At 43.4% G+C, this 23,847-nt stretch overlaps 1 protein-coding gene across 3 annotated transcripts in view; it reads right to left on the bottom strand.

Annotated features, from left to right (window-relative positions):
* Positions 1 to 23,847, bottom strand: part of Zzef1 (zinc finger ZZ-type and EF-hand domain containing 1) — a 130,897-nt gene that overhangs the window by 8,619 nt on the left and 98,431 nt on the right. For all 3 annotated transcript variants that reach the window (XM_029484134.2, XM_029484135.2, XM_021176147.3), the window contains exons 39-52: positions 23,135 to 23,274; positions 17,349 to 17,626; positions 16,324 to 16,498; positions 15,671 to 15,803; positions 10,640 to 10,839; positions 9,638 to 9,757; positions 7,981 to 8,172; positions 7,039 to 7,139; positions 5,322 to 5,457; positions 4,870 to 5,229; positions 2,978 to 3,121; positions 1,734 to 1,902; positions 1,067 to 1,165; positions 465 to 630 (exon numbers count right to left, since the gene is read on the bottom strand). In XM_029484134.2, coding sequence (XP_029339994.1) covers positions 465 to 630; positions 1,067 to 1,165; positions 1,734 to 1,902; positions 2,978 to 3,121; positions 4,870 to 5,229; positions 5,322 to 5,457; positions 7,039 to 7,139; positions 7,981 to 8,172; positions 9,638 to 9,757; positions 10,640 to 10,839; positions 15,671 to 15,803; positions 16,324 to 16,498; positions 17,349 to 17,626; positions 23,135 to 23,274 — 2,413 coding nt within the window. The remainder of the gene's footprint in view (positions 1 to 464; positions 631 to 1,066; positions 1,166 to 1,733; positions 1,903 to 2,977; positions 3,122 to 4,869; positions 5,230 to 5,321; positions 5,458 to 7,038; positions 7,140 to 7,980; positions 8,173 to 9,637; positions 9,758 to 10,639; positions 10,840 to 15,670; positions 15,804 to 16,323; positions 16,499 to 17,348; positions 17,627 to 23,134; positions 23,275 to 23,847) is intronic.

A 23,847-nucleotide genomic window follows, 5' to 3' on the forward strand; every position in this document is an offset into this window, starting at 1 on the left:
GGTTCCATATTGAGCCCTCATCTTAAAACCAAACACCCAAGCCAATCTTGAAGAAGCAAGCTGAAAGACTTCCACAATTAAATGATTAGATATGTATATCAGTCTACAGTGTTTAAAACATCACCGGGTTACAGACAAGAAAACGCCCAAAGTTATGAAGATGTGAGATCAGAGGTAACAGTGCAGAGTGCTCAGGTCAAAGGTGGATCTGGAACAAGCAGAGAGCCAGAGCAAAACACTAAAAACTGAAACTCTTCTACCAACATTCATCCCAGGTGGATGACATATGTCACTTGAAAGGCAGAGCAAGTAAAGCTTCCAGAGAGAAACAGCAGATACCTTATGACCTTTGAGTGAGGCAGAGATTACTTCATGAGGGCACAAACCCACAAACGTAAAGGAATGACATTACAACTACAGTCACATAGGAGCGGGTATCTCCAGCGGCTGAGCCCACAGCTTACCTGTGGCTGCAGCATCGCACAATCCTCAGCAGTAAGTGGATGGCTTTCAGGCGCTGATGACCTGTTTGGCGGCAGGCCACACCCACCAGCCATTCCCAGATCTTGCCCAATGGGAGGTGAGGTACAACCCTTTCTTCAGACAACATCTGCTTCAAGATCTCAAACCCTGGTACCATCCCAAACACAGACATTTTAAAAACAATTATTACATTAAAAGTTTATATTTTGTAAACCATTCACATTTTAATAGATAGGGTGAAATCTTGTGAACATTTACATTCTGGCTGAAACTAAATTTCTTTTTGTAAAATAACACAAGAACAACATCTCAGTTCCTCATTTTTGCAAAAGGCCCTGGCAAAAACCCCCAAGGGTCTTCTTTTAGATGGTGACAGAAGGCTCTTTTATCTGAGCATTCAAGCGTACAAGCAGCCCATCCATGGCCTTGTGAAGAAAGCCAGGTATGGGGGTCGTGAGACACATTTGGAAGGTCTAAAGATACAAAACTTGCTCTGATTTTAACGGGAGTCAGTAACATAATGACACCTCTGGCCAGTATGACTGGTGGGCAGGCATGCAAACACAAATTGGGGAGCACACACCTGTCTGGAACCGCCCCAGATGTCCAGCTGTCACAGTGAATCGGTATCCCCACTCAGTGTTGCTCATGTCCGAGGTAAATCGGTAATACAGAGTATCTCCTGGGTCACAAACCAGAGACAGGTCAGGATATGGTAGCAACAAGGATAGCAATTTCTCATTAAATACATAATGCTCATTTAAAAACCTGCTAACAATTTCTCTTCTAAATGTTATGTTTTTTAAAAGTTTGTTTTCTCTTTACTAACTCTGGCTTAAGAAGTGTGTGTGAGGTAGACATGTACACACCAAGGTATGTGTGCAGTTGGTTCTCTCTTTCTACTTTGTGGGGCCCGGGGCTTGAACTCAGGTTGACAGGCTTGGCAGCAAGTGCTCTTACCATTGAGTCATCTCACTGGCTCTCACCATTATGTTTAAATGCTTCCTATGAAGTCTACATAGGGCCAGGGAGATGGCTCAAGGGGCAAAAGTGCCAAGCCTGACAACCTGAGTTCAATCCCTGGGATCCATGTAGAGAACACTGACTCCAACCAGTTGTCCTCTGATCTCCACAGGTGCACCGTGACACATATTCAACCCCTCAAGTAAACAAACAAACAAACAAACAAATAAATGTACACAAAAGTTTAAAGGAAAAGTCTATATAGCGACTTTTTTTTTTTTAATTACCTGGAAGCTCAAAATCTTTCCACTTCTGTTGCGACCCGCTGAAGTTGTGCCGGTCCTGCTGAAAGTCACTACTGCTGGACATGGCTAGTTCATCACAGCCTTCCTCGGTGTTGCACTGAGGGTCAAATTTGATTGAGAGGTAGATTGCACCAGGAATGTGAACTTTATCCTAGGAAGGAAGGCAGAGAATACTTCTGTCACAATCACTAGCTGCCACTATGGCTGTCACTGTAACCAGGGACATTGAGCATGAACAAGCCATAGCCCCTTCCTCCAGCTCAAGTTAGCCAAGGTGCTGAACAAAGACTGTGAAGGTGGGGCCCAGTGGGCAGCCAGAATAGGGTATTTACAGGGAGCTCTTCTGGGGAAGGGACACATGAACAGCAGAGTGGCTCAGCAGGGGCCTCTGGAAAGGTGGAGAGCGCACTGGAAAGGTCTGCATGACCTGAGTGTGACTCAGGTGGGTCTAGAGGCTGTGCCATGACTATACTGAAGAAGAGTCACAGCTGCTGAGGAGCCAGGCCAGGGGTGAGTGGGGAGAATGGGGAGGGTGTAGCAACAGGAGGCCCAAAGGCAAGTCTGGGGCAGTTGGGAAGATGGGATGACGGGATGATCCTTTCTGCAGTACCACTCGACATCTGAGCCAATGAGGTGGAAGCTCGGGAACAAGGGAGAGGGTGAGGAGGTTTACATCTCTGTGAAATGATGTCTCAGGTGATCAAGTCAACTTCTAAGCCAGCTTCTGTGTCCCTGTCCCAGCTGCTGTAGGCTATTCCCTCTTAGACGCCCAGGCCTTGCCAGCCCCAACATGTCTAGAGGGCTAAGGAAAGGTGCATCAGACCAGTGAGAGCACCTGAGGTGAGAAGGCCCTGCCTTACCTCTCTATTTAGACACAAATTCAGGATGGAAGGGATGAAGCTTTGAAGGCTAGGTATTGAAAAAGGGACTTGTGTCTCCAAGGTATGGCCTAGTCATCAAGAGACAGTTAAAGAGGCTGACTCTAGATATGCATACAATCGTACTGCTGGAAGCTGAGGAGGATTCACTTGGGAGAGCTTACTATGGGGAAAAGGAGACTCCCCTCTGAGGCCAGAAGCCCACATTTTCCTGTTGATAAACCTCAGTCTGGAGAAGGGGAAACCTGGCTACCCAGGACTCTTGGCTTTAGACAGGAGACAAGGAAATATGTTCTTAGTCAGAGCTGGTGAGAAGAGGGAGCTACAGTTTCTGACGGTCAACTGTACCTCAAAGCTGGTGTTGTTGTTATAGGGATGTTTAGATTCCCTCACTTGCACCTCCATTCCTGGTTCCTCCATGAACTGACAGGCAGCCAGGGCCATGGTGCCCAGCATGTTCTCTCGGCAGCCCTGGAGTACTTTCTGTAGGATCTGAGAAGACAGAAAGCAGGTAAGAGCAGGGCCAGCTAGTGTCATCCGGAAGAAGGAAAAGCCTACTTCAGTCTGAGATCCACTTGCTCGAAGGCACTGTCAACCATCCAACCTGCCCCCAAATGCAATTCCAGCTCCCCCTCTCAACATGCCCTGTTCTGAATCAGAATAATCACTTCTAGGAAGCCTTCAAGCAGAGAACTAGTCATAGATGTTCCAGGCCCCTAAAACACTTACCACCAAGCAGATAGGAGCTGTAAAGTACACATTACAGCACACAGGGTGAAATGGCCAAAATGAGGAGCTCCAGGGACCAATGGGCAAAGAAGCACATGTCTAAGACAGGGGCCAGCCAAGGCAGTGGCTGCCTGCCACTGCTCTTCATGGAGGGCAGATGAGGCTAGAGCACACTGCCAGTGTCTGTAGGGCCGTGATGCTAGCTAACAATCTAGGGTTTGCAGAAACCAATGGTCCTAGGTGGGCAAAACAAGGATCAGAGAACACATCAACCTCCCCATGCCCAGCACACTGCACAGGAGTGAGAGGATTAACATGACTCATGATTTCTGTACCTGAAACTGAGGAGACAGTGAACCTCCTCTAAACCTGCATCAGAAGAAATGAGTGCACAAGGATGCTAAGGTGTGGACCAGGATGTTTTCTGTGATGCTGGGCTCTCTGCTTCTATGTAGTAGGTAGTAGAAAATGGACTCTGACCCAGCATTAGTTAGATATTCATTTATATGTATGCATGTGGCTGGAAGATATATATTCATATTCATATAGATGTCTGTGGAGGCAGAAGAAGGTAATGGATCCCCCAGAATTGGAGTTGTAGGAGATTGTGAACTGCCCAGAATGAATGCTGGGACTAAATCTATGCCTTCTGCAGGGGCAGCAAGTGCTTGTAACTGCTCAGTTATCTTTCTGGCCTCACAGCATTATTCAATGGCTCAATGGCTAAGAGGACTGCTCTGACAGAGGACTCTAATTCAGTTTGCAGCATGCACATGAATGCTCACGACCTTTTTAAACTATAGTTTTAGGATATATGACACCCTCTTTTGGCCCTTGAGGGCATAATATACACATGAAGTACTTACACACAGGCAGAACATTGTACACATAAAATAAAAATAAATTAGAAAAGAAAAATCAAAATACAATATGGCCTCCAACTTAAAACTCCAAATTGTTTTTGGCTAAACAGAATCTCATGGACTCTGGAGAAATCTCCATTGCCCAGAAGCCAGAGTCTTGGATAAGTCTCTACCTATACAAACAAGGTCATGGGGCAACCCAGGTGAGAGGGCAGATCACTTGACTTTCACAGACAGCCAGAAATGACAATTTAAAACACAAGTCAAGACCCTCATTGGAAGCCTTGTTGTATTATGGGGAAGGCTACCTGGACATCCTAATTACCTCGTCCCTTGACTTTCCATCATGTGAAATTTCAGAGACCTGAGAAGACACTGGCTAGCTAGAAGAGCTGTAAGACGTAGAGTTGTAAAACAGCCAAGGCAGAAGGCCAAAGCAGGTTTCCAGGGACTACTACTGCAAGTGTTCTCTGCACTCACTCAGGTCTGTGCTGTGAGATCAATTCCAAAAAACCCATGGGCCAGACAAGAGCAGCCCTTATGTCTGCTGTATTCATACCTGTCAAGGGGCTGTGCCTTTCAAACACCCCAGGGCTAGAGATAAGGAAGGGGCAGAGAGGAGCCTGGGCAGAGCAGAGAGTTAGCTACCTTCTCCCACTGGTGCTTTTCTTCCAGCTGCATGAACATATCCAGAATGTAGGTCATATGTGCAGGGCCACTAAGCTCCAGGATGTCCTCACTCACTGGCACGTGCCCTGGCCACTCGGCCAGCAGGGAGGCGAGCACATGGCGAGCATATAGGACTGAGGTGGCCTCGTTCACACGGAAGAGGTAGTCCCGGACAGCCCGCTTGCTCTTGCAGTTCAGCTCCTTGTGCAGGAGGGCAGCACTCTTGCTCCGGCGCTGCTTGGCATAGCTCTGCTGTAGCTCGCTCTCTGTGCTGGAAATCAGCTTCTGGGTCACAGGATTTGATTCAGGAGTGGCTTGGTCAGAGCGTGCAGGCCGGGACTGCAAAGCCAAGACCATCGTTACAGAGGCCCAGCCTTCTCACTATAGGGAGCAGAAGTGCACACATTTTGATCCCAAGACAGGTGACATACCAAGCATGGCAAGATAATCATGTCTGTGTCCACAGCTTTGGCGCTCTGCTCCTCCAGCCTCAGACTCCTACTGGGTTGCCACCTCTGGGCCAAGCAGCGAATCCTCTCATCTGTAGTGAGCTCATCCCCATCAAACCTGAAGGGGAGCCCAGTGATAGGCACAGAAAACGGAGGAGATAAGAGCTTAGAATATACTGCACTTTTTAGAAAGGTGCCCAGGGCTATACTCTCACTATTATCCCCTTCTGGTTACATCATCACTTGCTGTACTCTACAAACTAGAGTCACAGCATTCATCCATTCATGCATACACATAGACTTCCGTGCATATCCTCATGGCAGAGATGTACACTGTCCCCATGGAACCACTTTCCTCTTTATCTTTATTTTTCAAAAATTACTTTTTGTGTTTGTGTTTTGTCTACATTTATGTCTGTGCACCACATGCAGGCCTGGCCTCAAAAGAAGGTGCTCAATCCCCTGGGACTGGTGTTAAAGATGGCTGCATACTGCTATATGGATGCTGAGAATCACACCCAGGTCCTCCACAAGTCAACAAGTGTTCTTAACCACTGAGATATTTCTCCAGCCTATTAATCTTTCTTTATTTTGGGATGTGTGTATGGGAAGCTGACCTCATTACCTCATTGCCCTCCACCTTATTTTTAGAGACAGTGTCTCTCACTGAGCTTAAATCTTCCTGATTTGGTTTGCCTGGCTAACTTGTAAGCTTCAGGAATCCATGTCTCTACCCCACATCCCCATTACTAGAGTTATAGACGAGTCCTGCCAGGCCTAGCTTTTACATGGGCACAGATCCTAATGCTTGCATGACACATACTTTATCAAGTGGGCAGTCTTCCCAGTGTTCCCTTTCTGTCTGCCTTTGCATGGTTATGTGAGAAAAGCACACATTCTATGTGCTTCAGTCTGAGGGCCTGCTATGGTTTTAGTCCCAGCATCTTAGGGTGTACCCTGACGGCTGTCCTCTCACAGTTCCTGCTCCATCTCACACAGGGTTTAGGTAATGCACAGGCTAAAGTAGAAACATGAAGCAAGTTCACTGAAATTCATTACACGTTAGAATAAGAAGCTAAAGGGCTAGGGAGGTAGCTTAGCATGTACAAGACTCTGGGTCTGAGACCTAGCAAAAAGGGAGGGAGGAGACAAGAGAGAAACAAGACAAAAAGAGGTAGGAGGAAAAGATGTGTGTGTTGGAAGAGAGAGATACCAAAGCCAGGTCATGGGGAGAGAAGAGGAGACTGTGTGGTAGATATGTAAAGTTCTACACAAATTCAAGAGATGGATTCGAAGCCATCTCTGAGCTTCCTGGACAAGAGAAGGTTATACTGTTGATTAAATAGTCATTCCTGTGGAAAAGTCACAAGAATAATACTGATGAAAACATGGGAGCCAAAAATCACTCTCAAGCCACAGCACCTGCTCTGCTCTGTGCCATTTGCTCACTGGATGGCATGAGATGCATCCCAAAGGCTGTACCTGTAAGAGTGCACACATGACATTCTCAAAGGAAACCATCAAACTCTTAGAGATGTTCCAGGCAAAGTGGCACAGTTGCCTTTCCTGGGGCACCAGTAAGAACTCCAGGTCAGTCCCTTGGCTGCCTGGCCTACCAGGATCTCTCCAGATCCCCTGGCAGCAGGTGAGGGGTCCTCATTCTCACTTGGAACACTGAAGTTCATCTCAACGTCTTTACCTCTTCTGAACCTCTAGGAAGAACGAATCAGTCTTCTTCATCTGCAGTTCATATATGGCCCGGAGAATGTGCAGAGGGGCATTGAGGGCATCATGAGCCATCTGGAGGCATGAAAGAAGGTGAAAGACAGCTGAGAACATGTTCTTTAAGACACAGACAATATGCACTCCAACGTGATGAAACACTATCTCAGGTTACCCCAGGTTACAGTTGAAGAACAATATGGAGGTACTTTTTAAAAGCATATCAAATTTTGAGTACTAAGATATGAACTATAAAATGTGCAGTTCTATTTAAAGCCACTTTAGTGGCTAGAAAAATGGCTCAGTAGTTAAAAATACTTATTATTCTTGCAGAGGACCTGGGTTTAGTTGCCAGCACCCACAAGGTGGCTCAGAACAACCTGTGATGTCAGTTTCAAGGGATTCACTGACCTTTTTGACCTGCTACAGGCTCCTTCTTTACATGTTGGACATGTAAAATCACACAGGCATACACCATGTACATAAAATGAGTTAATCTTAAAGCCACTACAATGATATAGCTCTACTATTGTTCTAGATCTTTTCTGTATACCATAGACTAAACAGGAAATGAATTTTCAGGACATCAAATTGAGTAGTTAGAAAGTTTTAAAAATTTATTTATGTGAATAGATGTTTTGCCTGTATGTTTGACGGTGTACCAATGTATAGCCTAGTAGTGCCCATGGAGGCCAGAAGAGGGTGTTGGGTCCTCTGGAATTAGAGTTAACAGACAGTTGTGAGCTCCCATTTGGGTGCTGGAAATCCAACCTGGGTCTCCTAGAAGACCAACAAGTACTCAACCACTGAGCTACCTCTGCAGTCCTTAGAAATACCGAGGATGAAGCATAGCCCAAGCCAAAGAGAACCCATTCCTTTGATGCCCATGTCCTACCCACAAGATGACCAATGAACATACCAAGAAGCATATTCTGGTGGGTTCATCCACATTTTCAAGAGGGTCTAGCTTCTTCTGTTCTGCTTCTCCAGGGCTACTAACTGGCCGGTCCAGTTCTTCTTCTTGGTCTCCTCGTTCATCTAGCTCCAGGTCTCCATGTTCAGCCAGAGTGTTGATCTCCTTTTTTGACGAGTACAGCATGATGGACAGAATCTACACACACAGTCAGTCAAGCAGAGCAGGGAGACGAGTGTTGAGTGAGTGAGAGGATGACCTAGGTCTTTACTATATTAAGGGCACAGAGGTTTAAGATATCAGAGTGCACACGGGTATGAGTATGTGATTAGTAAAGGAGCAGGAAAGCATGTTCAATTGTACACATAACAGGAAATGCTAACAAAACTATGGAAGCCCTTGTGTTTATTAACTTTTCTTGATAGCCCAAATGGGTATTATTCTTTTCTAACTTGTTTTGGAGAAATGTAACTATTAAGTTATTTAAAATGATTATATCGGGGCTGGAGAGATGGCTCAATAGTTAAGAGCACTGACTGCTCTTCTAGAAGTCCTGAGTTCAAATCCCAGCAACCACATGGTGGTTCACAACCATCTGTAATGGGATCTGATGCCCTCTTCTGGTGTGTCTGAAGACAGCCACAGTGTACTCATATACATAAAAAAAATACTTCTTTAAAAAATGTTTATATCCTTTGACCTACTAACTTATCTTTTAGAAATGACAAAATACATGAAAAATGCTGTTTAAAATACAGCCAATGAAGCATTAATAATGGCAAAAGCCTGCAAAGCACTTTCTAGTCTTATACATAGCCACTGAAAAGGGTGTTTATAGGAGCTGCAGATACAGCTCAGCAGTTAAGAAGAGCATTGGATGCTTTTCCAGAGGACTTGAGTTCACTTCCAAGAACCCACATGGCAGCTCACAACCATCTGTAACTGAAGTCCAGGGCAACTGATGTCCTCTTCTGGCATCTATGGGGCACCAGGCATTCAAGTGGTGCAGACATGTTTGCAGGCAAAACACCCATACATATAAAATAAATAAAAATAAAATTTAAAAAAGATTCTCTAAGATCCCAGTTACCTATTAATATGTTTTAGCATATGTCCCTTAGATGTAAGGAACCCAGAGGTGATTCTTCAAATGCAGGCACCTGTGGAGGTGAGGGTGGGGGACACAGCACACCCTGGTAGCACAGCTTCCCTGATACTAGATGCTAGCACTTGACCTTGAAAGCCTCTGGGAACTTCAAGAATTCCAATAAGGAACATCTAAGGCCTCAGGGGAGTAACAATAAAGTGAAATTATAGACTGAAATCCTACATAAGGTAAACATGAGTGTGGTCGTATTTACAAACCGATTTTAGCTCAAAGGAATTTTAGAGGGAAATAGTAATTCAAAAGCACATTTTATTATCATGGTATAATGGCCAATTATGTGTTTCTACAAAATACTCCTCCAAGGTTCTTTGAACAAACACCCAATTCATTTTCCTGGCAGGGGAGGACAGGTGTCAGGATCCCTGATTCAGGAAGGCAGAACCAAGGTTGGGTTTCAAAGCTGCCCAGAATTAGAATACACCGGATGGAACTGGTTGGAACAAGCTAGCTCTGCTTCTGGGCTCAGCTCTACAGGAAGCCCTCCCTCCTCATTACCTCTAGGTCTCGGAGGAGCCAAGTCTTACTGAAGCCGGTCCCTTTGCTACACTTCTTCACCAGCAGCTTTAGCAGATCGGTCTGGAGGAAGGTGGCCTGGGTCTCTTCAAAACCGTGAGCCTGCCAAGCCAAGGGAGTGATTTGCAGCTGGTATAGAGTGATGGTTAAGGTTGGACAGAGCAACAGCCTTCCCCAGAGCCCAGTCTCAGCTTCCAACAGAAATGCTCGTCAGTAAGAAAGTGCTCCAAATCTTAACCCCGAGCCATTGCTCCTCATTCACTCCGTGTTTTGTCATTGAACAAGCACTCTTGAAACCTATTTACTGTCACTTCCCCTCTCTTTACTTTCCCAAAACTCTTGAGGCTAAAATCCAAGCCCTAATAATGGACAACTGAGTCTTATAAAGCTCCCTGCCTGCTTCTTTGGCTTCATCCCTTAGGCTGCACTGTCTTAAAGACCCGGAGGTCCTTCTGCTCTGTGACCATCAATGCCCAATCCACTTCAAGGTCTGAAACTTGCTATCCCCATATCTGCCGCCTCAAATTTCCCTTTTTGAAAGGCTTTCTGATGCAGAGCTGTCTTCCTTGAAGGTATGCAAGGAAGACTCTAACCCTCATGAGAGCATGGCCCTTCTTCCTAGCTCACCACTGAACACCCAGTTCCACTTGGTTCTTGGTGCTCAACAAGTATCAACAGGCATTCCTATAATGACCCGAGGAGCTCCTGTTAGGTGGGAAGTGACAAACCTTTCAGACCAGTTTTCTTCTCCCCTGACAGGATTATATCTCCACGAAGCCAACTGTGGTTAAGTCCATGAAACAATATTAGAAAAACTGAGACTCAAACCACTGGGAAAGTTCTATTTCCTCCCTAAAGCAATCCTTGTGTAAGCATTTCTCAAAACAGCCGTTGTTAACCGTTCATCGAAATCAGACGGCATTTCCTCCGAATTAATCCCCTGCAGACTGTAGCTTTGTGCAAATGGAAAAGGCTCACCATTACCTTTAGTGTTTTATATAAACCTTTGAGAGCCAGAGACAGGACCCAGGTTGCTTCCACTGCCTCGGGACAATGGCTATCCATGCTGGTTTGCAGAAGGTGACTGGCAATAAAGGCAAAGTGCTGGGAGTACTGGCTCAGCTGGGACTGAGAGGTGCCACATTCTTGTCCTCCTCCCTTCTGGACCAGCTGATAGTCCTTCACTGAAGCATCATGTCAAAATGGAAAAGAAAGGCATAAAGGATCCTGTTAGTGCCCCTTGCAGCTGCATTTCTCCACAGGCCTCACTAAAGCAAGGACTGCAGAAACAAGACCTATAGTCTAGGTCCCCACTGTATTTATGCCCAGTTTGCAGATGATCACGGAGAAACCAAGAAGGACAAGTCACAATGCAAAATTCTTATTACTATGCACAAGCAAGTTATTGCTGGAAGTACTGTGATGACTGTTCTGGGTTGACACCTTGACTACATCTGGGACTGACTAAAACCCAAGTGGCTAGGTCCATCTGTGAGGGATTTTTTTTTTTTTTAATTACATCATTTGAAATGGGAAGATCCACCTTTAATCCAGGCTACACCTGCTGGCAGCCTATATAAAGGACATGGAAGAAAGAAGCTTGCAGTCTTTGCCTGCTTGCCTTCACTCTCACGCCAAGTCCATTCCTTCAATGTCATCAGAGCTTGCTTCTTTGGGATTCTGGCATATACTGAAGATCAGATAAGACTTCCAGCCTCATGGACTGAGAAACTACTAGATTCTTGGACTCTTGGACCTTCTGTTGATAGACAGCTATTGCTGGGGTAGCTGGACTACAGCTTGTAAGTCATTCACATAAATCTCTCTCTCTCTCTCTCTCTCTCTCTCTCTCTCTCTCTCTCTCTCTCACACACACACACACACACACGGATATCAGGATATTTATATATTGAATAAATATAAATATATATGTGTGTATGTGTGTATTTATTTATTTTTGTTTCTCTAAAGAACCCTTACTAAATGCAGATTTTGGTACCAGAAGTAGTTCTAGAGCAATAGAAATATAAGTATGAAAAATTTTAAGTATCTGGAATAGGCTTTCCCAATTTGCCAACACCTATAGTTACCAAAGCCTCTCTAGTTACTGAAGCCTTTCCTGGGAGCTTATATTTTACCCACTTAAGGAGACAAATGCATTTAATTATCCTGACTGACCAATTATGAAAGGCAACAGATTTGGTGTCTTGGTATATAAAACGTTTGACAATCTGTGGGAAAATAAGGAAAACAATGTTGCTGGTTGGTTGCTCCGAGCATCTCTGACAAAGGAGAAGAATGAGCTCCATGACAGAATTAGCCAACTCCTAGCATCTTAGAACACGGTGAAGGGCAATGAACTCAGTGAGAAACTGACTGGCTCCAGATAGACGGAAACAGTCTGCAAGTGTCTAAGTGCGCCCTGGAAGAGAATCAGCAGCCTCAGAGCTTAAGTTGTAGGAAACCAAACTGAGGCCCTCATTATACGACTGGCTAACTTGCAACAAAAATTCAAGTCCCAGCCTCAGGGGGTGCCGGTGGTTCAAGTCAGGCATTAATGGTAAAGAATGGGATCCTGTCATTTGGGGTGGGGAAACCCACTGAAGTTGAGAACTTTGAACCCTCAGAAGGGTTTGTCTCACCTGAGAAAGTGGTCTCTCCACTCTGAGCACATGTACTTCTACTCCTGAAATACTGCCCTTTCCACCTTTGACTGAGGAAATTAATCCTTCATTGTCTGCTAAACCAGAAGTGACCTTCTCTGAAAAAGATGCCAGGACAGGCAAACTGGGTCCCTCAGGGGCCACCAATAGTTGCCTTTAGATCAGATTTAAGGCAAAGCAGGCTCCTAGAGGGGAGGTAGAAAGTGCAATCTGGGAGGAGGCTCGCTACACTACTAAAGATCACAAAGAGTTTGCTAATTCATTGGAGCAGAAGTCTAGGGAATATGTGTGGGAATGGATTGTAGGGGTGTGGGATAATGGAAGATGTATAAAACTGGATCAGGCTGAGTTTATTGATATGGGCCCTCTGAGTGGTTTAATATGGATTCTTGGACAAAAAAAAAAGCATCTAAAGTTTGTCTTAATGGTTGGATGAAGCACTTGTCAAAAGATGACCTACTGAGAAGGAGATGGAGATGCCACTATCTCTTGGCTTGGAGCTGATGAAAGGATTTTAAGACTCAAGGAAACTGTAATGCTAGGGTGAGCACACTGTATAAAATCTAATCATCCACAATGGAAAGGTCCAGAAGACATGCCTTTCACTAATCCTGCAAGATGTAAAATGGTAAGAGGGGCACCAGAGCATTTGAAGAGTTTTGTTGTTGTTCTTTTCCTTGTATCAGACCTAAGGGTTGAAGACTCTGCTGTCCAGTTGGATTAATTAGATGGAATGGGGCTAATTGGGCCCTCAAAGTAGCAAGAGCAGGTGGCAGCACTGAATCGCCAAAGGCAAGGTATTGGGCAGCACTGACAAAGCATCGTCCATAATGGCCTGACCAGTCATGGGTAGCACAGGCCAAGTGATTTTTATGGTGTTATAACTCATATGGATCTTTGGTACTGGCTAGTCAATCATGGTGTTTCTGAGCTGAAGGGGCCTTATCTGGCATCAATAGGAGGGGAGGCCCTTGGTCCTGTGAAGGCTTGATGCCCCAGTGTAGAGGAATGCTAGGGCAGTGAGGCAGGAGTGGGTAGGTGGGTGGGGGAGCACCCTAATAGAAGCAGGGTAAGGGACAATGGGATAGGGGATTTGCAGAGGGGAAACTGGAAAAGGTTTGGCTTTTGGGGTTTTTTTTTACATTTGCAATGTAAATAAATAAAATATCCAATTAAAAAAAAATCATGGTGTTTCTAGGCATGAAATAGATTTAAAAAAAGACTATTGCATTTTTATTTGATCTAAGAGGAAAAACATTACAAATAAATGAAAGGCTCCACTGGATTGTGGCAAAAGGGATTCTCAGCTCATTAGCCAATTTCCAGATAAGCCAGTTTGCAGAATCAGAACCCTTGAATGAAGGAATTTTCAGGCTCCATTGAAGAAGGACCTTGATAAAATATCTAAGAGTCTTATGGTTAGCCTTTCTCCAGGAACTTATGGCCCTTTGCAAGGATAATTGTACACCAGGGGAAAGGAAACAATCTGACTTTCCAGGGTCCACTGAACACTGATTCCAAATTGATGCTGATTCTGAGAGATCCCATGAAACACAGTGGCCCTTAAAGTAGAAGCTTATGGAGGTCAAGTAATTAATGGAGTTCTGACTGAAGTCTGACTCACAGTAGGTCCAGTGGGTCCTGTGGTTACTTCCCCAGTCCCAGAATGTATCATTGGGACAGATATACTTAGAAGTTGGCAGAATTTTGACATTAGTTCTCTGACTTGTAGAGTGAGGGCTACTATCATTAGAAAGGCTAGATGGAAGTCTTTAGAGTCGCCACTGCTAGAGAAGACAGTGACTCAGGAATAGTGTACGCACACACACACACACACACACACACACACACACACACACACAGTATAACAACAACAAATCCCCAAATATCTCAGCTTAGAATTTATCCAGAAAAATTAAGTTTCATAAAGATTTTAATCTTAATTATATGTATACACGTCTGCCAGTGTGATGGTTTGTACCTGTAAGTACAATGCCAGTGGAGACTAAGAAGGGTGCTGGAGTCCTGGAGCTGGAGTTAGGGTATTTGTGAGCCACTGGATATGGGTGCTGGAAGCAGACCTGGACCTTCTGCATGAGCAGTGTGTGCTCTTAACTGCTGAACCCTCTCTCCAGCCACAGTAAAATCGTCTTGCAAAGACAAAGACAAAGCTGGGAGCGGTGGTGCACACTGCAGCTCCAGCACTTGGGAGAGGGGCCAACAGGGCTATATGTAAGACTCAGTCTCAGCAACAATGACATGGTGAGAACAAACATCCTCCAGACAGATTCTTGTAGAAGACATGGACTATAAGAAGTGCTAAGGGAAGTGTTTCAAACCAGAAAAAATTATACTAAATGAAATCTGAATCTATAAAAAGGAATGAACAGCAGAAATAGTAATTGTGTAGTTGAATAAAATATACATTGTTTTCATTTTAAAATCTCTCTAAAAATAACTCATATTTAAAAGTTGACATTATGTATAATGATGTAGAATAAAGAGAATGACTACAATAACAGGAACAGTGAGGCAGATATGGGGCACAAATGCAGTATTTTGACACAACTGCAAAGTGTAATAACATCTGAAACAGACAGTCCCAGGGGTACAGAACAAACTTCAGGGTGGTCTCCAAAGTGCTGCCTATGCTGACACTAGAGCAACAGTTACAGGTGGAGCCAACAGCAGACATGAAATGAATCTTTAACACATGAGAAAATCAATCCAAAAGAAGGCAAGAGAAAATAAAAGGAGAACTAAGAACAGATGGGACAAATGGAAAGAAAATACACAAGGAGGTGGCAGATTTCAACTCAAGTCAACCATACAATGCCTGGATAAGCACTGGAAGGAAGGGGCTGTCACAGTGGATTTAAAAAGAAAACCCCGACTAATAGTATCTATAAGAAATCAACTTATATGAATATTATGCTTATTAATTATTATTACTTTTTATCACAGAGTCTCATTATGCAGCCCAGACTGGCCTCAAACTTACTACCTATCAGGCTGATCTTGAATGTGTGACCTTCCTGCCTCACTGCTGAAGTCACAGACATGTACCACCACACTCTGCATAAGTAATGCACTTTAATTGTAACGATATGAACTGGTGAGAGAACTCAGTGGATAAAGTCATTTGCCACCAACCCTGATAACCTCTCTACAGCCTCAGGTGGTACAATGAGAGAACTGACTATGCAAATGAGCACACACAAATAAATAACTGTAATTAAAAAATTTAAATATCACATGCAGGAGCAAGAACTCAGGGATCTCCACTGGCTTTAGAGCATGCAAGGGTTAAACCATTTCTCTCATTCTTAGAAGACACAATTATGCTTAAGACCTGTTTTCCTTTTCCTGGTTTTGACGTCGACAATCACAGCTCTATTCTTCTCAGTGAAGTGTTTCAAGATGATCACATTATGGGGTTCATTGGCATTATCCATATAAACACAGCGGGTTCCCACACAGAGGACCTGGAGCATTGATGCAGGAAGAGGCACATAATTAGGCACAAGCCCAGTCCCTTTTACTTGCTCCTCTACAAGCACACAAGGATGGAGGCTTCTCACCCCTAAGTCCAAAGGATTTGGTACAGACCTGGCATAAAACTAGTTTAGGTGCTTGACATAGCTTTACAGCTCCTCATTCCAATCATTTGATGCACACAAAATGAGTAAGATCAATAGGAGTGCCAGGATGAAAGAAAACAATCTCTGCAGCTCTTTGTGAATGAGTATACATAGTTACCTACTATCCAGACAAAGTAAACTAAATGAAATGTCTAACTGTTGACAGTGCAAATCTAACAACTGCACAATTTTGAAACAAAAACAAAAAAAAACCCCACCAAGACTATAAAAGCAAATCACATAACTAAAACAAAACTAAACTAAACTAAAACTAATTACAGACATATGTGTGTGTGTGTGTGTGTGTGTTGTGCATCTGCCTGTGCTATAGAGACTTGGGCAAACAGGCCTTCAGATGCTGTACCTGGGGGAAGCCGACAAGCACCAGCAGAGTGAAGATGTTGGTGTGCTTCAGTTGGAATGGCAGCTGCTTGATACAGTGGTCTGTGAAGGTGGCAATGACATCTCGCCACAACGGGGCATTGTTGAGTGACCGAAGGATCTCTGCCATGGAGCAGGCCCAGTCCAGGCCCACTCGGCTGGAAGGCAAGAACACCAATGTTAGGTAGCAGTATGTAAGGCTACATCTTCACACACATTATAGCTTATTATCCCTGGCGGAGTCAGACTCATGCAAAGAGCCATCCGTTACTTAGCCTAAAAAACTAACAGAATAATGCTTTTCACACAAAGATAAGCCAAAACACAACAACATCCAAATCAAGATCTGTTACATATATACTTAGTCTGCAAACTCAATTTACAACTATGTTCTCAAATATCTCTTAAAAACAGTGATTCTCAACCTGTTGGTTGTTCAACCCCCAAAGTCTAAAACCATCAGAAAATATAGATATTTACTTTATGTTTCATAACAGTTTCAAAATTACTGTTATGAAGAAGCAACAAAAATAATCTTATGGTTGGGGTCATCACACCATGAGGAACTGTATGAAGGGTCACAGCATTAGGAAGGTTGAGACCCACTGCTCTAGAATGTCATCCTCACATGTATACACAGAGATATTCACATTCACAGCTTAGAGATGTATATGGTACAAATCAGGGTCATCTTTCCTTCTTCACTTAATTTCAAGTTTTGTATTATGATTATGTTCATTTTTATAATGAAAACAGACTTTTCAACCCCAATGCTTATATTTACTTTTCTCTGGAAAAATCTACCAGAATAGATCTCATCAGAGCTGACTGGAAGGCACCATTGAGCCTCTCAGCTATTTAAGTGTAGACTGACTAGTTTAATCTCACAGGAGAGCCTCTGACAACAGCACCATAGCATACCAAAACTCATCAACAGCTAGACCTTTGTTCTCAGTGAACAGCACAGAGGGCAGAGTGGATGCTGGGTATATAAAAACCAAGGCTGACCTGTCCAGACAGACAGCTCCAAGGCTGAAGAGCAGGTGGGTGGTCTTCCAGCCATCTGGCACAACAGCATTGTCTGCTGTGGCAAACAGGTTGTGCTTGGCTGAAAGGACCTTCATGACTGCAGCATCTACTTCTGCTGGCTGAAGACGGATAATTAACTGGCCCAGAAGACCCAGGGTGAGGTGGTAGGTTTCATTCAGGTGGCCTGCATTGGAGATGACCACCTGAAACATGAGTGGGAGGACGTGCTCCAGATCTATCAGGGGGACTGTGGGACCCTGTCAACAGAGAGTGGAAACGTCTTTTTAGTACAAAATCCAAGCAGCCATACCAACTGCGTATGCCATCCACCCATGCGTCATTTACAATTGGTCTGATTCCAATCAACTGTGAATATGCTCAGGTATCATCTTATCCTACTTTTGTTTTTTAAGACAGGGTTTCTCTGTGTAGCCCTGGCTGTCCTGGAACTCACTCTGCAGACCAGGCTGGCCTCGAACTCAGAAATCCGCCTGCCTCTGCCTCCCGAGTGCTGGGATTAAAGGTGTGCACCACCACTGTCCAGCTTATCTTACTTTTTTTATTTAACTTTTTAAGATTTGTGCATGTATGTGAGTTTGTGCATATGTAAATATGGAGCTCTTGGAGCTGGAGCCACAAGTGGTGTTAAACCTCTGGACACGAGTGCAGGAACCAAATTTTGGTCTTCTGAAAGAGCAGCAAGTGTTCTTAACTGCTGAGCTGTGTCTCCAGCCCCCTTCTTGTCCTACTTCTAATATTCCTTTACTCTAAAGCATAAGCAAAATATTTATTTTTCTTCCTTTTCTGAAAGAACTAAAAAGTACAGAAAAGTCAGACTTTCCATCACAGTCCCACTCAGACCCACCAATGTTAAATTAAGGAAGTAACAACTGTTCAGTTAGCCATAGTTTGTCAACCTTTCTCCATATACATTTATAGGCAACACATATAAATTATTTTCCTTCCTTTCTTCCATGTTTATAATGTATATATATACATATACCATGGCACATTTAGAGGCCAAGGAAAACCTCTAGTGTTGGCTTTTCTCTTCTACTTATTTGAGACAGGGTCTCTTTGTTGTTTGTTTCTATGTATCTTAGAAACCTATGGGTTTCTGGGGGATTTTTCTGTCTCCTCCTTCCCTCACCGCTCTCCTAGGAGAGACATGTTACTGTATCCATCTTTACACAGGTTCTGAGGAGCCAACCTCAGGTCCTCATGCTTGCAGAGGTAAGCACTTTATCCACCAAGTTATCTCAGCCCTAGTTTTCTTTCTTTAAATACTATCTGCATTTTACTTGTCTTAAAAAGCTTCATTATTACAAATGCTATTTAGAAAACAACTGACCAGCCGGGCGTGGTGGCGCACGCCTTTAGTCCCAGCACTCGGGAGGCAGAGGCAGGCTGATTTCTGAGTTCGAGGCCAGCCTGGTCTACAAAGTGAGTGCCAGGACAGCCAGGGCTACACAGAGAAACCCTGTCTCGAAAAAACCAAAAAAAAAAAAAAAAAAAGAAAACAACAAATGTCTAGAAATAAATAAATAAATAAATAAATAAATTTATTTATTTCTAGACATTTAAACCATTTGTCATTTTCCATAGGGGGGAAAAAACCCCAGAAAACCAGAGAAGCCCTTTAATAATTGTGAGTGTGCTTCAAGAGGGCAGTGTATCCATGTTAGGAAAACAAAGCAACCAAAGTGCCACAAGCTCTTAGCATTCCCCTCAAGAACGGGGTAATAGAGCCACTGGAGTCCAAGAAGACCAAGGGAGGTGTGCAGAAAGGGGCTGGTGTGGTGTAGGATTCGAGTTTCCTGTAATGGGTGTACCTAGGAACTGGCAAAAAGACAACCGGTGACAAGTTATTCAGTCTGGGGTGCCTTAGTGTAGAGTCCAAAGAGGAAAAGGAGAAGATGCGTCAGAGAACGGTGGCTATGATGGGTGTTTGATCAAATAAGTAATTATGCCAAGAGTCATGGGATCTAGGACTTCATGGTAAAGATCAGAGGTGCAAGTACAAACAGGAGAAAACTGACTGTGCTGTCAGGTGTAAACTGCAGGGATTGCTATGAACTCATAACTCATTCTCTGAATCCCTATGCTGAGAGGGCCCATACTGACGCTCTTGCCTGATATTGTGACTGACTCATGTATCAGACTTACTGCCCACACACAAGTGAGTTCTCTTGGTCTAATCATTATTCAGCAATAAACTGCTTTTAAAATTGTCCTGGACCCAGAGATCTGAGGACCCAGATTAGGTTTCAGTGATACCTCCTTTCCCCAGAGCATCACAAACATGGAGAAACTGTTTCCACAGTTTGCTAGCTCCGTCTTGGTTTTTTAAATTAATTAATTAATTTATTTATTTAACATATGTGAGTACATTGTTGCTGTCTTCAGACACACCAGAAGAGGGCATCTGATCCCATTACAGATGGTTGTAAGCCACCATGTGGTTGCTGGGAATTGAACTCAGGATCTCTGGAAGAGCTGTCAATGCTCTTAACTGCTGAGCCAACTCTCCAGCCCCTCTGTTTGATTCTTAACCATGAGAAAAAAAAAGTATTGCTAAAGGAGTCACCAATTCCTAAAGTAATATATACTCAATACAACTCCAATGAAAATAACTCACCAAATCTCAAAGGGGGCAGTTTGACAAAGGCTTGATTAAAAAAAAAAAAAAAAAAAAAAAAGATACCAAATATGTACCTAGGAAGAGTCCAGAATATTGTAAAGAAGAATACTAAGGGCATAACTCAGCTGTTTCGAGCCTGTGACGATATTAATATTATGAAAGTTACCAAAGCAGGGCTGGAGAGATGACTCAGTGGTTAAGAGCACTTAATACTCTTGCAGGGAACAACATGGGGTTCAGTTTCCTGATCTTCATCAGGCAGCTCAGAGCTGCCTCTAACTCCAGTTCCAGGGAATCCAGTGTCCTCTGGCCCATGGTATCTACAAGCATGTGGTGCATATAAACCCATGGAGGCACACATACACACACAAATGCACGCAAATAAATAAAGTAGATCTTTAAAAAAAAAATGAAGTTATTACAACAAACACTGAAGTAAGGTCAGTAAAATAAAGAGATCAAATAAGCATGTCCTCTGAACCAGACCATTCTTAAACGGATTCTGATTTTTGCAAAAAAAAAGCTGCAAGTCACATCCTAGTATTAAATGGGAAAATGTGTACCTAGGCTCTGCTCTGCATGAAATAAAATTACTCTACCACTGTTAAATTTTTATCAGCTTAATTAAACCTTTTTAAAAATAAAGTCTCACTGGAATAACAAAAAACCTAGGATAGCAAAAACTCTTCTCAAGGATAAAAGAACCTCTGGTGGAATCACCATGCCTGACCTAAAGCTGTACTACAGAGCAATTGTGATAAAAACTGCATGATACTGGTATAGTGACAGACAAGTAGACCAATGGAATAGAATTGAAGACACAGAGATGAACCCACACACCTATGGTCACTTGATCTTCGACAAGGGAGCTAAAACCATCCAGTGGAAAAAAGACAGCATTTTCAACAAATGGTGCTGGCAAAACTGGTGGTTATCATGTAGAAGAATGCGAATCGATCCATTCCTATCTCCTTGTACTAAGGTCAAATCTAAGTGGATTAAGGAACTCCACATAAAACCAGAGACACTGAAACTTATAGAGGAGAAAGTAGGGAAAAGCCTCGAAGATATGGGCACAGGGGAAAATTTCCTGAATAGAACAGCAATGGCTTGTGCTGTAAGATCGAGAATTGACAAATGGGACTTCATAAAATTGCAAAGCTTCTGTAAGGCAAAAGACACCATCAATAAGACAAAAAGGCCACCAAACAGATTGGGAAAGGATCTTTACCTATCCTAAATCAGATAGGGGACTAATATCCAATATATATAAAGAACTCAAGAAGGTGGACTCCAGAAAAATCAAATAACCCCATTAAAAAATGGGACTCAGAGCTAAACAAAGAATTCTCACCTGAGGAATACTGAATGGCTGAGAAGCACCTGAAAAAATGTTCATCATCCTTAATCATCAGGGCAATGCAAATCAAAACAATCCTGAGATTCCATCTCACACCAGTCAGAATGGCTAAGATCAAAAATTCAGGTGACAGCAGATGCTGGCAAGGATGTGGAGAAAGAGGAACACGCCTCCATTGTTGGTGGGATTGCAAGCTTGTACAACCACTCTGGAAATCAGTCTGGTGGTTCCTCAGAAAATTGGACATAGTATTACCGGAGGATCCCGCAATACCTCTCCTGGGCATATATCCAGAAGATGTCCCAACCGGTAAGAAGGACACATGCTCCACTATGTTCATAGCAGCCTTATTTATAATAGCCAGAAGCTGGAAAGAACCCAGATGCCCCTCAACAGAGGAATGGATACAGAAAATGTGGTACATTTACACAATGGAATACTACTCAGCTATTAAAAAGAATGAATTTATAAAATTCCTAGGCAAATGGATGGACCTGGAGGGCATCATCCTGAGTGAGGTAACCCAATCACAAAAGAACTCACACAATATGTACTCACTGAGAAGTGGATATTAGCCCAGAAACTTAGAATACCCAAGCTATAAGATACAATTTGCGAAACACATGAAATTCAAGAAGAATGACGACCAAAGTGTGGACACTTTGCCCCTTCTTAGAATTGGGAACAAAACACCCATGGAAGGAGTTACAGGGTCATGTTTGGAGCTGAGATGAAAGGATGGACCATCTAGAGACTGCCATACGGGGATCCATCCCATAATCAGCTTCCAAACGCTGACACCATTGCATACACTAGCAAGATTTTGCTGAAAGGACCCAGATATAGCTGTCTCTTGTGAGACTATACCGGGGCCTAGCAAACACAGAAGTGGATGCTCACAGTCAGCTATTGGATGGATCGCAGGGCCCCCAATGGAGGAGCTAGAGGAAGTACCCAAGGAGCTGGGGGGATCTGCAACCCTATAGGTGGAACAACAATATGAACTAACCAGTAACCCCCAGAGCTCATGTCTCTAGCTGCACATGTATCAGAAGATGACCTAGTCGGCCATCAGTGGAAAGAGAGGCCTATTGGTTGTGCAAACTTTATATGCCTCAGTACAGGGGAATGCCAGGGCCAAGAAGTGGGAGTGGGTGGGTGGGGAGCATGTGGGGGACTTTTGGGATAACATTGGAAATGTAAATGAAATAAATACCTAATTAAAAAAATTTTCAAAAATAAAGTCTCACTCTAATCCAATATGGCCTTGAATTCATGATTTCTGTCTACAAAGTACTGGGACTACAGGTATGAGCCACAGGCCTTAAAATGTTTTAATATGGTAGCAACATGGTACTCAGAAGATTGCACTTTTAGGAGAACTAAGGATAAAGTGTCCATAAGCTTTCAATTTATTTTTTTAACTTCAGGAAAAATGTAATATATATATGCACAGATAAAACATGAAAAACTAATAAATCTAGGTGAAGATCTTCACTCATTGCACTTTCAAATTTTCATTGAGGTTAAAACCTTTCAAAATAAAAGAAAACAGAAAAAAGTAATTATATGAATTAAAAACAGTCCATCACACTTAAGCAAAATGTAAGTTCACAGAAGAAAGTGACTTTGATTAATAGTCATGACCCCCCTCAGGGCACAGGTGTTAATGATAGTTTGTGTCTGCTTATATCTTAACACTATTTTTTTTCTGCATATACCACCCACCCACTCTTACACAAAGAAACACTGCCTGCCTCTTACCGACTTCATGGGAGGTAACATGGCTGCCAGCAATCCCAAAATCCTCTTCTGGGAACACTCTGCAAACACTTGCTCAGGATTTGGAGTAATCGCCTTCTCTTCTACCGGTGCCTGAGCTGACACTTCTGGATGTTCAGCATCTGTGTGGGAAAATAGCACTTTCATATTTTGCTGGGCTCTGCAGATGTAAAAGGCAACTAAGCCACGACACTGTCTCTGTGCGCCTATAGAAGGAAGCTGGAAATGTACTATTCTACTGCTAAAGCCACGCTTGGTAATGCATACTTGGAATCCTAGCACCTGACAGGATGGATAAGCAAGAGTTTGAGGTCAGTCTGGGCTACACTGCAGGACTTTGTTTTAAAGAGAAGAACAAAGGGGCTGGACAGTTGGTTTAGTGATTAAGAACACCATCTATTCTTCCAGAGGATCTGAATTTGATCCCTGCATCCACAAGTAGGCTCACAATCATCTGTAACTCCAGCTTCAGGGTTCTTGACTTCTTCTCTGGCCTCTGCCTACACCAGGCACACATTTGATACACAGATATACAAAACACCCATACACATAAAAGAAAAATAATCTTAAAAAAAACAAAAACAAAAACCAGGGGCTGGAGAGATGGCTCAGTGGTTAAGAGCACCGACTGCTCTTCTGAAGGTCCTGAGTTCAAATCCCAGCAACCACATGGTGGCTCACAACCATCTGTAATG

Source organism: Mus caroli, unplaced genomic scaffold (genome assembly GCF_978045245.1).
Source record: "Mus caroli unplaced genomic scaffold, Mus_caroli_1 scaffold_13, whole genome shotgun sequence".
NCBI lineage: Eukaryota > Metazoa > Chordata > Mammalia > Rodentia > Muridae > Mus > Mus caroli.